At 38.3% G+C, this 16,120-nt stretch overlaps 1 protein-coding gene across 1 annotated transcript; it reads left to right on the forward strand.

Annotated features, from left to right (window-relative positions):
• Positions 1-6,434: 6,434 nt before the first annotated feature.
• Positions 6,435-15,015, forward strand: ghdc (GH3 domain containing). Its single transcript, XM_058794546.1, has 11 exons — positions 6,435-6,594; positions 7,030-7,293; positions 7,770-7,966; positions 8,272-8,466; positions 9,769-9,888; positions 10,385-10,682; positions 11,156-11,345; positions 12,867-12,938; positions 13,402-13,535; positions 13,821-13,909; positions 13,995-15,015. Exons 1-11 carry the CDS (start codon positions 6,516-6,518, stop codon positions 14,214-14,216), a joined length of 1,860 nt encoding a protein of 619 aa, XP_058650529.1. The 5' UTR covers positions 6,435-6,515; the 3' UTR covers positions 14,217-15,015.
• The last annotated feature ends 1,105 nt before the right edge of the window (positions 15,016-16,120 follow it).

Consider the following 16,120-nt stretch of genomic DNA (forward strand, 5'->3'; position numbering starts at 1 on the left):
ACGTCTGATTTCTTTAAGCGGTTGTATTTACCATGTTTATTATGGTTACGTTAATGGCTAGCGTGCATAGTCTTTTGCATCGCGTATAAATATTTCTGCCTTGTATGGTGATCATAATCCACATCGGATCAAGTTATTTCAAACACTCGCTGCTGTCTGAAAGTGAGTTTTGAGCTAAAATTATTTTAAAAGTCTTTAATGCTGGTCAAGTCAAGTCAAGTCACCTTTATTTATATAGCGCTTTTAACAATACAGATTGTGTCAAAGCACTTAACAGTATCAAATTGGAGGATAGAGTGTCAGTAATGTATAATGATAAGATTAAACACTCAATTTTAAATTTTCAGTTAAAGCCATTTCATTATTGAATTCAGAGATGTCATTGTCTAGCTCAGTTTAGTTTAAATATTATCTGTGCAATCAAATCGGCGATAATCGCTAGAAATGAAGTGTCCCCAACTGAGCAAGCCAGAGGCGACAGCGGCAAGGAACCAAAACTCCCTCTGTGACAGAATGGAGAAAAAAAAAAAAGTGGTGTTATACAGTGGGGCAAAAAAGTATGTAGTCAGCCACCAATTGTGCAAGTTCTCCCACTTAAAAAGATGAGAGAGGCCTGTCATTTTCATCATAGATATACCTCAACTATGAGAGACAAAATGAGAAAAAAAAATCCAGAAAATCACATTGTAGGATTTTTAAAGAATTAATTGGTAAATTCCTCGGTAAAATAAGTATTTGGTCACCTACAAACAAGCAAGATTTCTGGCTCTCACAGACCTGTAACTTCTTCTTTAAGAGGCTCCTCTGTCCTCCACTCGTTACCTGTATTAATGGCATCTGTTTGAACTCGCCACGTGCCAGACGTGTCCGGGCCCGTCTGAAGTTTGCTAGAGAGCATTTGGATGATCCAGAAGAGGATTGGGAGAATGTCATATGGTCAGATGAAACCAAAATAGAACTTTTTGGTAAAAACTCAACTTGTCGTGTTTGGAGGAGAAAGAATGAGTTGCATCCAAAGAACACCATACCTACTGTGAAGCATGGGGGTGGAAACATCATGCTTTGGGGCTGTTTTTCTGCAAAGGGACCAGGACGACTGATCCGTGTAAACGAAAGAATGAATGGGGCCATGTATCGTGATATTTTGAGTGAAAACCTCCTTCCATCAGCAAGGGCATTGAAGATGAAACATGGCTGGGTCGTTCAGCATGACAATGATCCCAAACACACCGCCTGGCAATGAAGGAGTGGCTTCAGAAGAAGCATTTCAAGGTCCTGGAGTGGCTAGCCAGTCTCCAGATCTCAACCCCATCGAAAATCTTTAGAGGGAGTTGAAAGTCCGTGTTGCCCAGCAACAGCCCCAAAACATTACTGCTCTAGAGGAGATCTGCATGGAGGAATGGGCCAAAATACCAGCAACAGTGTGTGAAAACCTTGTGAAGACTTACAGAAAACGTTTGACCTCTGTCATTGCCAACAAAGGGTATATAACAAAGTATTGAGATGAAATTTTGTTATTGACCAAATACTTATTTTCCACCATAATTTGCAAATAAATTCTTTAAAAATCCGACAATGTGATTTTCTGGATTTTTTTTTCTCATTTTGTCTCTCATAGTTGAGGTATACCTATGATGAAAATTACAGGCCTCTCTCATCTTTTTAAGTGGGAGAACTTGCACAATTGGTGGCTGACTAAATACTTTTTTGCCCCACTGTAGCTGTTAACTTTATGAAATGATCTGCAGCACTGACGCTCTCAAGACGCGGAGAAACTCCGCTTTGTTCATAACCACTCCTCTAGCTCCAGTTGGCCGGCTTTGGCCCAAGGTTTTCGTCGGGCCAGAAAACCCCGGCCATTGGCCCTGAGGAAGCACCGACGAGGCACGATCAAGCCCCGGAAGTGACAGTGGAAACGCGACTGGCCCTGGCACGCATTAGCACGCCCGCTTTTGGCCCGACAGTGGAAACATGGCTATTGAGCTTTCAGTATTCAGTCTTCTCAGTTTGTCCACCTCCAATTAAAATGCTTTACAGCTGCATTCAGGGTTGCCAGGTCTGCGAAACAAAACCAGCCCAGTCGCATTTTTCCCACGGTTTTCACCTCTGTCGTGGGTCTGCTCCATCGAAATCACATTCAGGGGGTCCGCCTCTGAAGAAATAGTGCCACCTTGTGGCACTAGACAGAATTGCCTATTGTATAACTGGTGCTGGATGTATAATTGGTTTTCTAATGTCTTAATTTTTGTCTACCAAACAGGCAGTCCTGGCTATCCTGGTTGACATTAGTGTGGAGTTATTTCTCCCCAACTTTAGTTTCAGCATCCCCTAACATTGAAAATGTATGAAATTTAGCACGTCAATATCCATGCGTTCCAAACCATTCACACTTTAAGATATTAACCAATGAAATTCGATTGGTGATTTTTAAGATTTGGGATTGGGAATCTTAAATCTTATTGGGAAGCACTTCTTCTATCAAACGGTTGCTGAGTTATGATATTTTTAGTTGTGTTGCCCCCTATGGGTGGAATTTGACACAATTTGTCTTGAATTCTTAGGATTGTTTGTGTACCAAGTTTAGTTAAATTTTATATCTTCAGAACAAACTGATGAATCAGAATTCTTTTCATCAGAATCTTTTACTTTGTTTAAATTAGCCTCTTGGTTAAGGTTGAAGAGTGTACATTTTTTGAGTTTGAATACCCTCTCCTGCCCTTTCTTGATGGGCAGAGACACAGTCAGCTATTAGTAGGTGATTCCACCAAAAGTGTGAACACTGTGACTCTTTGTAAATATCACTCTGCCACTAACCACATCTAGCAACATTTGCTCAGCCAATGGCTTGAGTTTGGGAAAACAGCAGCTTCTCTGATAAACAAGCGATCATGTTATGGTGGTTGAGTCTATATGTGTTTTAACTTAAAACGTGACAATCAGTTGAAAACATTTATTCTTGGTGTCTGATCTGTCTAGCATCTTGGCATGTTCTGTTTATCTGACTCCCTCCCACCCACCCACCCCAGATACCTAATTTTCCCTGAGCCATTCTTCCTGTGCCTTAAACAGCTGAGGTTTGTCCAGTAGTTACACCAAAGTCTGTTGTTAGCCTTCAAATTTTTGCTCATTTTTAAATGCTCTCAGATTTCATATATATTGATCTGAAATTAGTTGGACACCTCAGTCTTTCTCCCAGTAAATATCTCTCCTAACGGTAATCAGTGCACTTGAGAGGCAAAATTGTACAAGATACCAGGAGGTGTTTGTGAAGTTTATTTTTCTTACCCTATTGGCAAATGCTGCTTTTAAACATTTTAAGCCTTCTTGCCTGTATAGTGAAATGGATTTTATAGATATTAAAGCAAATGACCATGTTAATAAAAAAGAAGAAGTAGTTTTTAAAGAGCCAGTCTATTTAAAATGATGTAAAATATAAAACTTAATGTCCGTCAAGATAAAGTTGATAATGTCGCTCCTCTCAAGAATAGATCTCAGGAAAATACACATCAAAGAGATGTTTAATAGTACCTATGCAGACACAGAATTTTATATAAAAAAATAAACAAATATATATATATATATTGAGAAATAGTTATAATTACCACAGTGCTATCTAAAAATAAATATATTGCGATGCTGATAAATTGTGCTTGAATTGTCTTTAGAGCAACTGTAACTTGGTTTTAATGTGTTCTTAATGTGATGGCTTGGCTTTAGTGTCTGTCTTATTGTTTTCTGTAAAATCTATTTTTTTTTAACATTATTTGTACTTTTTCCTATTGTTAGAAATAACATTACATTATATTCTATATGTAAGGGATAATGTCCAATCTAAATGTAAGGGAAGAAGTCCAGCCTGTCATCATATCTTAACATACAGGGGGTGATCAGGACCTGGATTTTTTTAGTTTTCTTTGGACTGTAATGATTGGCTGGCTGTACGCTAAACCTTTTATTACATGGCTACCTAACAAATAAAGATATAAATGCATGGTTATGAGTTGAATTATTGTATCTTGAAGATAGGGTGGAAAGACGGAAAACGGGTGTCACACATCAGTTGTTTTGATTACTTAAAAAGTTACAAAGTTGTCATGGACAATGGTCATTATTCAGAAATATCTGACCACCATAATCCTCTGCATGACCAGTCATGTTCAAGCATTCCTCAGAGCTGTGAAATAATGATAATCTAACTTAAACTGGTTCTTCTGGCAGGTGTGCTGATGTTTTGAGATGGGATTCGCTTAACAGTACACCACCAGTACTGGACATTGGATTTGGGTAGCACAGAGCAGTATACTGCATCAAGTGCCTAAAAAGATTTTAGTTTGTCATCCCTTGTTGGTCCCTTGAATATGTTTGTGAGTTTATTTTAGATGGGGTTATAACTTTTTGGCCTGGTTCCACAAACAGGGCTTAGACTAAACCAGCATTATGCTGTAGTTCAATTAGGACATTTAACTAATTTTTATAAAATGCACCTTGGAAAAAAACATTACTGGTGTCCATCTTGAGACAAAACAAAGGCATTGATATATTTTAAGATCAATCAGTACAAGTTTATTTCAGTTGAAACGGCTCAGACCTACAGTCTGGGACTAGGCTTAAGCCTTGTCTGTGAAACTGAGGGTAAATTACACAACACCAGATTTTCTGATGGAAAAGCAATTTTCAGTTAACGATGATGAAAAGTTAACCCTAATGTTGTGTATGAGACAGGTCATGTTTCATGCAGTTTTAGTGATCAGATCTCCCTTAATTACATCCTAAAAAATTCGAAAAATGTCGAAAATGTTTTCAGGAACTCATCCCACTATTAGCTGACCATGTACAGTAGTCGTCAAGTCAGAATCTCTCTAGAAACTCAGGGGCTTGTGGCACGTTAAACAAATGACAGGGTGTTTCCAGGCCAGCCAAGTTATGCAATCCCTCCAGCGCATCAAGGCTTGGCTTCCACTTCACTACAAAGGTCCAATACAATGGCCACATGTTTCAACCTACCCTCACTTGTAAACAAGATCCCAAGATACTTGAACTTCTACATTTGGGGAAGTAACTCATGCTCAACTTTACGCAAAGAGGACAATCCACCTTTTCTGACAATCCACCCGCCTCCTTCCACCTGACAACCTCCCTTACCATTTGTCTCCAGCAACATGTTCTTTGGTTGCTGCTACGACTCCAACAACTTTCCAGCCCCAGTGTAGACGCAATAGAGGCTTTACATATAGGGACCCCTTGGTCTCCATGTTCTCAGCCTCCTTGGTATAGAGTAGTAGTTTCTCCATTGGTGGTATTAAGCTGATGATACATGGGGCAACTTTTTGAGCAATGTTGCCGTCAACGGGCAACCAGGTGAGACATAAGGCCCACAACTGATCTAAAGTATCCAGATAGAAGTGTGTTACCCGTTCTCAGTGGGAAAGTGCCCAAGCAACATTGCTCAAAAAAATTTGCCCTGTGTATCATCAGCCTAAAGGGTCATCTGGATGAATGTTTCCAATTCACCTCAACAAACTGTTTGTGTTTCTTGGGTCTGTCCAGTAGCCTCTTCTGCCATCTTATTAGTTGACAACTCTGCTCCTCTCTTTACCCAAGTGTTCCAAACATACAATCATTGTTCGTTGGTCTAAGGTGGATTGGTACCCCAGCCCTGTCTCTCCTGTCTGTCTGTTTTCTGTCTTCCCTCTCCATCATCTGTCTCCAGCCTTTCATCCCTCTCTGAGGACCTCAAGTAATTGACATTGGCCATCTTTCACCTTTTTGGGGTGATCTTATGCAGATCACTTCTCTCATGTGTCTGATGAGTCACCAAAGAGAGAGGTGAAACCACTGCTGCATCCTGGGAGAATGAGGAAATGAGGACAGGTGGAGTCACAGATGGTCTGCCCCCCAGTTACCTCATCCATCAAATGGTACCACTTCCAGGTAGCGACAGTGCTTTCATCCCCCTCTGTGCTGACTATTTTGGGGCATCTCAAGTCCTGTATAGGCAAATGGACAGTTTACTGCGTGGCTACACCAATAATTTAATCTTATTGATCCTTGCATAATGTTTTTATTTGTGTTGTATATAACTTCACTTCAGTAGTATGTACTCTTCTCTATTTAACAATTGATGACCATTACTTTAGGTGTTCAAAAACACAATTAGGTTGAATGTATAAAGCCTAATTGGTTTGGTTTTGTCTACTTTTAACACATGCTGTAACCCTGAGTTTGTTTAGCTAGCTTCCTGGCACCTGGTATGAGGTTACGAGGCCTATAAATGTATTTATGAGTTCACCATTAAGCCGTAATTATACCAGTGAGAAAAGTCTTGACTTTCTGGGCTGGAGTGTGTAAATAATGGAATTATGGTGAAGAAAGGTAAGCAAGTGTGCAGTGTGGGCTACGGTACATCAACAGAACATGAACAATAGGTGGCGCGATTGCGCCTACCGTTACACAAAAGAAGAAGAAGTTGTTTTCTGTGTTTGCTTTCAGTTTTCAATCATGACAAGTCCATCACAATGATGCAGACACATCAGCGTTATTTGTGGATCATTTTACCATGTTTTATTGCATTATTGGCCGTGACCATTACATGTGGTGAGTATGTGCAACAATTGCTCTGATTCCAAAATATCGTCATTTCATTATTGGTAGCTTTGTCCGTAACACACGGTATCAAAAAAGTAACATTATAATCATGTTTTGTAGACTTTCATCATGGTATCATTTCAACTGCCTTGAAGTAGGCTACCAAATAGCACAGTATGTCAAAGTATAGCCATCTTGATGATGAGCTGTCAATCCAAAAAGGAATTCCTGGTGCTAATAGCAAAGATCTAGCTTTTTGGAATACATCTAAATTGTGTAAATGTTTATGTATTGACTAAATTTTAATTCTAAAATCATTTAGTATATTTACATAGTTTTATACGTTTTATGTTTATTTACATTTTGAAATTGTGTTGTTAAATGTGTTATTGGCGCCCTCTTCCGGTCAGCTTCTGTCAATGCTGTTATGTTTTTGCGTAACAGCTCCTCCGGGCTCATTTTTGCTCCTGTGCCTCTGCTGTATGGCTCTTCTATGGAAGATAAAGGTCAAGGATCGCTCCATATCGAGTCTTTTGGCTCAGTATGTGGCAATGAAAGCGGTGTGCTGGCTGGGGAATCGCCAGAGAAACAGACTAGAGGCAGACACACGGGACATTCATCGCGTTCAAGAGGAGACTCTGCTCAAGCGCCTACAGAAACACTCTGACACAGTTTACGGCAAACAGTACGAGTTCACATCAATTAAAGGTGATTGATTTCGACGATTTAATAATAATAATTATATAAAATAGTATATTCTATTTAAAGAATAAGGAAACTGGCTGCACAACCCTGTATCCAGGACAAGCAGTTTGGAAAATGGATGGATTTTTCACATTTTGTTATTTTTGCAGTGTTTTACTAAACGGCCTTAGGCCTTAAAACAACAAAAACAAACAAAAAAAACAGTCTGTACTCCAATCTTTTGACCATTCCAGTTTTTTTTCACCCTTTCTCTGAAGTTTGAAGGGTCTGACAGCATGCAACTGATATGTAGGATCTAGTTAATTTTTTAATTGAACATATAATAGAATCATATGTTTGACAGTAGTATACAGAAAATGTACAGTGTGGTGTATGGTGCATTTACATTTGACTTATTTGCTTCTATGAAATGGAAATAACCAGTGAGATGTGCCACCATCTTGTAGTGAAATGTATGAGTTGTCATTATATCATTTCAGACACAGAAACATTTCAACAGCGCCATCCGATCACAGATTATGACCATTATCAAAAGTTTGTGGAGCGTGTGGCTAAAGGAGAGCAGAATGTTTTAATATCGGAAAAGCCTCTTATTCTGGCTATGACATCAGGAACATCTGGATCCAGCCGTATGCTTTTGAGCACCAAAGACACCAACACAGAATTCTTCCTACAGGTCACAACACATACAACATTGTTACAAGTACAAAGTTATGTCTGCATTACTAGTGGCACCAGAGACTAAATGGCACTCAAGCACTCCCCCTGTCTCTCTGTTGTCCAAATGCATTATTCGATATGATTTATTGCACAGAAGGCTGGGGAAAGATATGGAAAAAGTACAAAATCAGATTCCATAATGCATGTTTACAAGTAATTGGCCAATACAAACCAACTAGCAACAAGTGAGTTGAATATCAAGCTAATTTAGCACATTTTGTGATCAATGTGATCTATTATTTCTGTGCACTTTTCTGGCAGGGGGTGACAGTTTGTCTAGATGCCATGAGGCAAGCCTTTCCAGCCACTGGCGGTCTCCAGAAAACCCTGAAGATCTTTTACTCGCCCATTTTTCGTCAGAGTGAGGCAGGTATTCCTATTGGCCCCAACTCCTCAACTCCTGCCTCCTCTAAACACATGCTGCATCTGTACACCACGCCAGCACCCGTCTATCAGGTAGGTGGGAGATGAATATGAATTTAACATGATATTTAGTGATGATATTAGTAAATGTTGTGGGGAAACACTCAGCTCAGCTCCTCTAGCAAGTGTCAAAGCACATTACAACAAATGTGCCAAATAAGCCCCCAGAATGCAGTTGTTGTGTAAATTATTTTTCAAAACGCATAAAACGTTTTCTGTTTTTAGTTGAAAACAGTGTTGTGTAACCGCTCTTCTTATATTTGGAATCAAACAAGGTTTTATTAAAGAGTATTTTCATATAACAGTATTCCACAGCCATTACAGGCCGCCATAATATCCATCTCTAATTATGCTCAGCTGCCTGTAACTTTCATGCAACCCTCAAGGCTTTGGTTAGATTTTTCAGGAATGTGTGAATAGAATTGGAACTCTGCATGACAGTGTACCTCCAACACAGAAATGAGCATCCCTGCATTAGGGGGTCTGTTAAAACTCAGTGGGCTCTGGTAAGGTAAGTTTGTCAAGAAATACTTACAAGAGCAAGCAGCGAGGGTCTGAATAAATGTTGGACAGATGACACCAAGATTATTTTGTATCCAGAAGTGTAAAGTGTACATTTTTTTTGACTCTATAGCATACATAAAGAATGATAATCACAAACATGATTCCTGTATAGAAAATATATAAAATTGAATATGTAAAGGATTTTTATTTCATCTTTTAGTCAAACAGTAACAGGTATAAAAAAACAAAAAGTCATATGGTTAAATTGTTTAATTGATTTATAGGCTAAATTATTATTAATTAAGAGATTTTAATGGGTCATAAACCAAATATCCAAAGAAGATCAAACATTAAACTTTAAAACTCGCCCCACTCTTCCTGTGTTAACCACTCCATTGTTCTGTAGACCATTTAAAAAACCCAAAAACATTTTGGTTACAATTGCATCCGTCTCATTTAACATTTAACATTTAACATTTAACATTTAGTTATTTTCAGAGCTTTTATTTCCTTTTTATCTGTATTCTGTTGGACAGAAGATCTTTAAACACTTTTGCTCAGAACAAACTGAAATGTAAAAAGATTTTAGTCTTTCCAAGTTGAGTCTCAAGTCTTCTTGATAATGTCTGATTGTTATGATTGATTATGCTGTTACTTCAATCCAAGTCAAGTACAAGTCATGCAAGTCAAGTCCACAACCCTGCTGTGAATGCACTGGAAGTCATCTTGGATAAAAGAGCCTACCAGCTAAAATAACAATTTGTTTAACCATATATCTGATCAGAACACTAATTTATAGAATCTAAAAGACACTGTTGGTTTTGTCTGTAGGTGCTGAATGAGAGAGACGCCTTATATCTCCATCTGTTGTTTGGGCTGAAAGACCGCTATCTTGGCATGCTGGAATCTAACTTCAGCTCTACCGTCTTTTATGCTTTCAGAGCCCTGCAGGTACTGTACAGTGAGGTCCAAAAGTCTGAGACCACTAATTACATTATTTATTGCAAATTATATAATCATCACTGCGATTGAATTATGTAATCATCATTGATCACCTAATTGAGCATCACAATTACTATGATCATTTATTTTATATCACTGTTTATTTATGTTTGTATAATGCTATCAGGTGAACAGGAATGAATAATTTGCTTATTCGATTAGTGACCAAGGCATAATGCAGGATGTATTTTTAATCATCAAAACTTTTGCTGTTGTAAACAAGGAAAATGACAGTTTTTCAGTGTAGTTTCAGATTGTTGGGCCCCACTCTGTACATGTTCAAAAAATGAATAAATACAGGTGTATGGAGTGCAACAGATTTGGAAAGAAGCTGCATTTCATTTGGGATTGTTGTCCCACTTCCATTTGTCTGATCAGATGTTTTGTAACTGACACTGAATAGAGCAGAAAGATCCCAAGTAGCAAACTGTCTGTCTGCATTTAGGAACATTGGAAGGATCTTGTGGTGGATGTGGAGGTGGGCATGATCAACTCCAGACTGAACCTGAAGGCTGATGTGCGCCGTGCCCTAGAGAAACGGATGAAGCCAGATCCAGAGAGAGCCGCTGAGCTCACAGCCCAGTTTGAAGAAGGCTTTGAGGGGATCGCACACAGAATATGGCCCCAGTTACACCTGGTTCTGACAGTGGACTCGGGCTCCAACCAGATTTATGGGGATATGTTACGGCAGCACTACTGTAAAGGTGTCCCGTTCTACTCCCCTTTCTACGCTGCCACTGAAGGTGTGTTTGTATGCAGATGCATGTGTGTACATTTCTAAACTGGATAGTAATAAGCCATGATAGGTCTTTGTGTTACAGTATGTTTTTTTCCATGAGCAGTGTTGGAAGGGTTATGTCGCAAATTACAGAATGCTTAAAAATGTTATTTGCAGTGTAGTCCCTTGGATTACCGAAGGTATACTACTGGTCAAAAGTTTGACATAATTAAAATTTTTCTTCTGTTTCCGAAATAAGTCTTGCACTATCCTGGGGTGTTTCCCAAAAGCAACTATGGTTACAAGTTCTGTCATTACCCACAAAGTTCAATGGAACTTATGACTATAGTTAATTGAAAATGTTTTTGGGGAACGCACCCCAGCACAGTAACTGGTAACATGCATATGTAAAGTTGTAAATGAGCTGTATACTTGCATAAAGTACAGTTCGCATGCAAGTCATTAGTAGTGTATAATGGTCTGTAATTCATGTTTCAGGCCTGATAGGTGTGAACCTGTGGCCTCAGCAGGAGAGCAGACAATATCTCCTGTGTCCTCGTTCCATGTTTTGTGAGTTTATACCAGAGGAGGATCTGGATTCAGAGCGGCCCAAAACTCTCCTGATGGGGCAGCTTCAGGAAGGACATAACTATGAGTTGCTGGTCACCAATGCTTCAGGATTATTCAGGTCAGGTACATGATCCTGCTTCTACACGTTTAATACAAAGTTATATCATGAAACTCTAGAGGGCACAGGCAGACAGTAGCGAAGTATTTTTACTTTACTCAAGTAAATTAAAAAAGTATCTGTAGTTTATCAGTGTTTTTCTTTGGGAAATTTTACTTCACTACATTCCAAAGCATAATGTCATACTTTTTACTGCACTACATTTCATAAATAAAAGTTGCTGTTTGTTTTACCTTTAAAACTTAAGAACATTAAAAATGTAAATCTTTGAATGACTTTTACTTGAGTAAGAGTAAGTAAGAAAGTAATAGATTTCTAATGTAATTAAGTATTAAATGATATTTAATATGAAATGTAGTGCAGTGAAAAGTACAGTATTATGCTTTGGAATGTTGTGAAGTAAAGAAAGTATTTTTAAAGCAGAGTAAATATAATTCACCACTGTCTGCCTCTGCCGATAGGTCCTAACTCAGTCTGATATAATCATCATCGTCAGCCAATGAGCTTGCTGCTCGAAGTTCAAATACTTGGCCAAGGTTTGCTGTAGTGGTTTGCTGCACACTTCAGAAACCCTCCACCTTCCCCAGCACCACCTGTATATGTGCAGATATATTAGGAATCCACTGACGGTAATGTAATGATGTAGTTATTATCTTACTAATTTTGACATTTAGGCAATTTAGAAGGTTTTGTTAAATCTTGAGAATTAAAGTCATGTGAGAGACCTATCAGGGCAAAATAAATGAAAAGGAAAATGGAAGTCAAGATGCAGTTCAGTTGAGAACTTTTAATTATTTTGCATGTCCCCAGCCTAAGGATTTAAACCTTTTTATGTGATGGCCATACAAAAAAAAATAGGGTTGTCCGTGTTTTATAATTTGTTGTGGGTGTATAAGATGGCCTGGATGAGTGGGAGATTTTCCGGCCTGAAATTTTGTCCCAGTCCGCCCCTTTATTTGATCTTAATGGTCTAGTGGTAAATGAGTAATGGTAAATAGAGTTAGGCCTACTCGTCTACTGTTAATGGCAAAAACAAACTAAATGTCACAGTAAGTTCTTTCAATGTTCACTTTTTTGCAGAAGTGAAGTTATGGACATTTTTTGGAATGTGACACAACAGCCTTGCCAGTGCAAAAAACATAAAAAATAGAGCTGCACGTGTATGTTACACACACATACTATGCTTTTGATGATAGTTACACCACGCACACTGTACACATACCTTAGCTTACACATGAAAACTGGCTTAACTGTTAAACCTACTGCTTGGGCTTAAATGCAATGTCTCAAGCAGAATTATGAAATGTTATAAACATAAACAATGCGTTTAATAAGTCATTAAGTTACTTTGCCAGTGAACAGGCTGTTTTTGAGCACTGTCCTTTAAGGACACTGATGATGCCATGAATTAGTGTATTGGATATTTATAAAATGAAAAAAATGAGAGAAAGTAAAATATTGAGCAAATTGGTACACTGATGTAGTGGACATTCTCTGAAGTCTGTCATTTGTGTTTTTCAGGTATCGCATTGGAGATGTTGTGAAAGTAGTTGGGTTTCATAACCAGTGTCCAAAAGTGGAGTTTCAGTATAGGTACACATTTTTATTATGCATTATTAAATTTTTAAATGTAATTACAATTTCTTGTTGTAGTTTTAATATATCTTCATGTGTCAGACATAAAGAAATTTGGCAGTACGAATGTGAATAGGGATATGAAGTTTTCTGCAGTAGCTTTATTCTTGTAACCCAATTATTGTGGCATTAGCAACGCTAAGATTATGGGTTTGCTAACCCAGGGAATGCATGAACTTGATGATGTTTGCTGGTGTTATATTCTGACTAATCACTGGAGCGACATTATTCTGTTTGCCCTTGCAGCAGTATACATTATGAATGCTTCTACAATCATTACGCTTTCTTACAAATTTATACATACAGATTTCTATTTGCCTAATTCTGGAAGAGTTGACTGAAGATGGTACCTTGTCTGAGATTTTGAGAAGCACTGATCAATCATCATTTCTGTGCAATGGTTTGTTTGACGTGTGTTCAGGCGCGGGCAGATGTTGAGCGTGCGTGGTGAGAAAGTGTCTGAATCACTGTTTTTGGGGGCTCTTAAGAGGGCAGTGACACAGTGGCCAGGAGCCAAACTAATAGACTACAGCTGCGTTGAGAGCGGCGTTTTAGGTAATGTTTGTCTTTTATGAAGTCCACTGTATTTTAAAGGAATGTTCCAGGGTCATTACAATTTAAACTCTGTATAGCAGTTTGCAAATTTTTCAGCTGTCATTGTATGTGTGACTAGTGTGATAGAATTACGACTGTCTGTCTGTGTAAACTTCAGTATAATGTAAGATGTGTTGAATCTGGAATGTGAATTGAACTTTGCTAAGGTTGATCTTTTATGTAATACTGAAAGGCAAATAAATGCATTAATTGTTGCGTTTAATTTGTTGTTTGTGTTTGCTGTAGGCAATGCATCTGGAATAGCTCAGCCACATTATCTTGTGTTTGTTGAGCTAAAGGGTGTAAGGAACCTCTCAGAGGAACAAAGATACAAGGTCTGTAATGTTCATTTAAGAACTTTGAAGAGACCCTTCTCTTTAACTGCTCATTATATTCCAGATTGTTTTTTAAATCCAACAGTTAGATCGCTGCCTACAGGAGGACTCGGATATCTACCGATCCTTCAGGGTCAAAGGCAGCATCGGACCAATGAGAGTTCAGCTCGTTCGTGATGGAACTTTCCAAGAACTGAAAGATCGCTTGATGGCCTTCTCCAGTACTTCGTCCAACACCTTCAAAATGCAGCGTGTGATACGCAGGAGAGAGTTTGCAGACTTTCTACTGCAGAGGGCTTTTTCATGAGCATTTCAAATAGAGATGAATGAAGCGTCATTTTTGCCAATGCTAAAATATTTTCTGTTATCCTAGTTTTATGTGCAGAGATGGTAGTTGGTTCCTTTGAAAAGTGTTACAATGTGGCTCTATCTCCTTTTCAAAGCATTTTTCTGTTTGACCAGGCAAACACAGGAACATTTTGTATCAAGCAATGCCATGAGTTTAGGGTGGGGCTATTTGTTTGTCCAACCAATGAAAGTCACAAGGATTGATTGGAAAACTCGTTTATAGATCTGCTTTGTGCTGCTAGAGAGATGGTTCTTGATCCTGGTCCTTGGCTGCGTTTCCCAAAAGCATTGTAAGCTTAAGTTGATTGTAGCTCCATTGGTTTCAATGGTCTACGATGCTTTTGGGAAACGCAGCCCTGGAGGATCCCAATATTGCATATTTTGGATGTGTCCCTTATTTAGCACACCAGGTTTCTATCATTGGGATATTCAAAAAAAGTAGGTAGTAATTTATTCATGGTAAAGTACTATAGAGTAAGCCGCTAACCTCAATTTTCACTTCCAAAACCCTGAGTAATTTTCAGGTTATGTTCATGCATTTCACCAAATTTGACTGATATCCAATATTACCAATTAGGGCTGCTCGATTATGACATAATCACGATTATTTTGGTCAGTATTGTAATCACGATTATTAGTGTTTTAATGCAAGTCTAAAGTGTTCAGTTAACAGCCTATTGAATAATCAAATTTAAAATAAAACTTCACTGTAAGAATTAAACTTCCTTTGTTTCTTATTAAAGCTACAAAAGACCTTCTGTTAAGAGCAGTGAGTGATTTTGTCTTTGTCTTTTGTTGTTTGATTAATATTAATTAAGCCCACAGTCAGCAGCAGGAATATAGCCCGCAGTCACTTTACTGTTACACGGGTATTTTCAGTAAAATCTGTTTACATTCATTTATTACATAACCGACGAGGGTTTACTGAATAATCACTAAGCGCCGCATTTTGACACATTTTTGTTTGTATTTGACCGTTTAGGCGCTAAAAGATGACTTTACATGTCCGTGTTCTGTCCCGGCTCTGAGCGCAAGTCTCCTGAGGAAGCGCAAGTTCTCTTTCGCGCTTTTAAAAACATTAATAAATCTAATCAACTTTAATAACTCAAGCACGTAACATTTTGCAAAAGTCACATTACATGATTTTACAGATTTACACGTGGAAATGGGCTTTTATGGAGGAGTGAAATCGCACTGCTGGAAAGGGGGTGAATGGGGGCGCAATAATCGTTTTATCTCGATTATTATATTTTCATAATCGTTGGAGGTCGAAATCGATACTGAATTTCGATTAATTTCACAACCCTATTATCAATGGGTTTTTTTTCACATCGGTATCTCAACCACACATTGAGATACTGGGAGATCACATTACGTATGGAAATATTACATTGCTTTCTTACTTTTGAATTAAAAATGCAGTATGAAACATATCTGTGGAATACTAAAGATTTACTTTTAATAGTTCAAGCGGCATTAAAAGTCTTCTAGTGCCATATAACTTTGGGTGAGAAACAAACCAAAACTGAAGTCTATAATTTTGACCAGTTAATCTGGTTCAGATCCAGTTCTTCTGGTCTCAGCCTGGGCTTGGACTCAAATGTGCCTGTCTCAGCACAGACAAAACCTGTCATCTACAGTGAATGAGGGTGGTGACGATGACCTTCCACCTGTTTTAAACACCTTAGTCTTATTCAAAATAATGTGACATCCTATCAGACCAGGCAAACTTCTAAGCAGGTAAGACAACATACAACTATTATATAAAACGGAAATGAAGGTACTTGCATAGAGTGTGCAGAACTTTCCTGTTCTTCAAAATAAGAAATGGCAGACTTGGCCATTTCTGATGTGAACTGCAGT

Source organism: Onychostoma macrolepis, chromosome 12 (genome assembly GCF_012432095.1).
Source record: "Onychostoma macrolepis isolate SWU-2019 chromosome 12, ASM1243209v1, whole genome shotgun sequence".
NCBI lineage: Eukaryota > Metazoa > Chordata > Actinopteri > Cypriniformes > Cyprinidae > Onychostoma > Onychostoma macrolepis.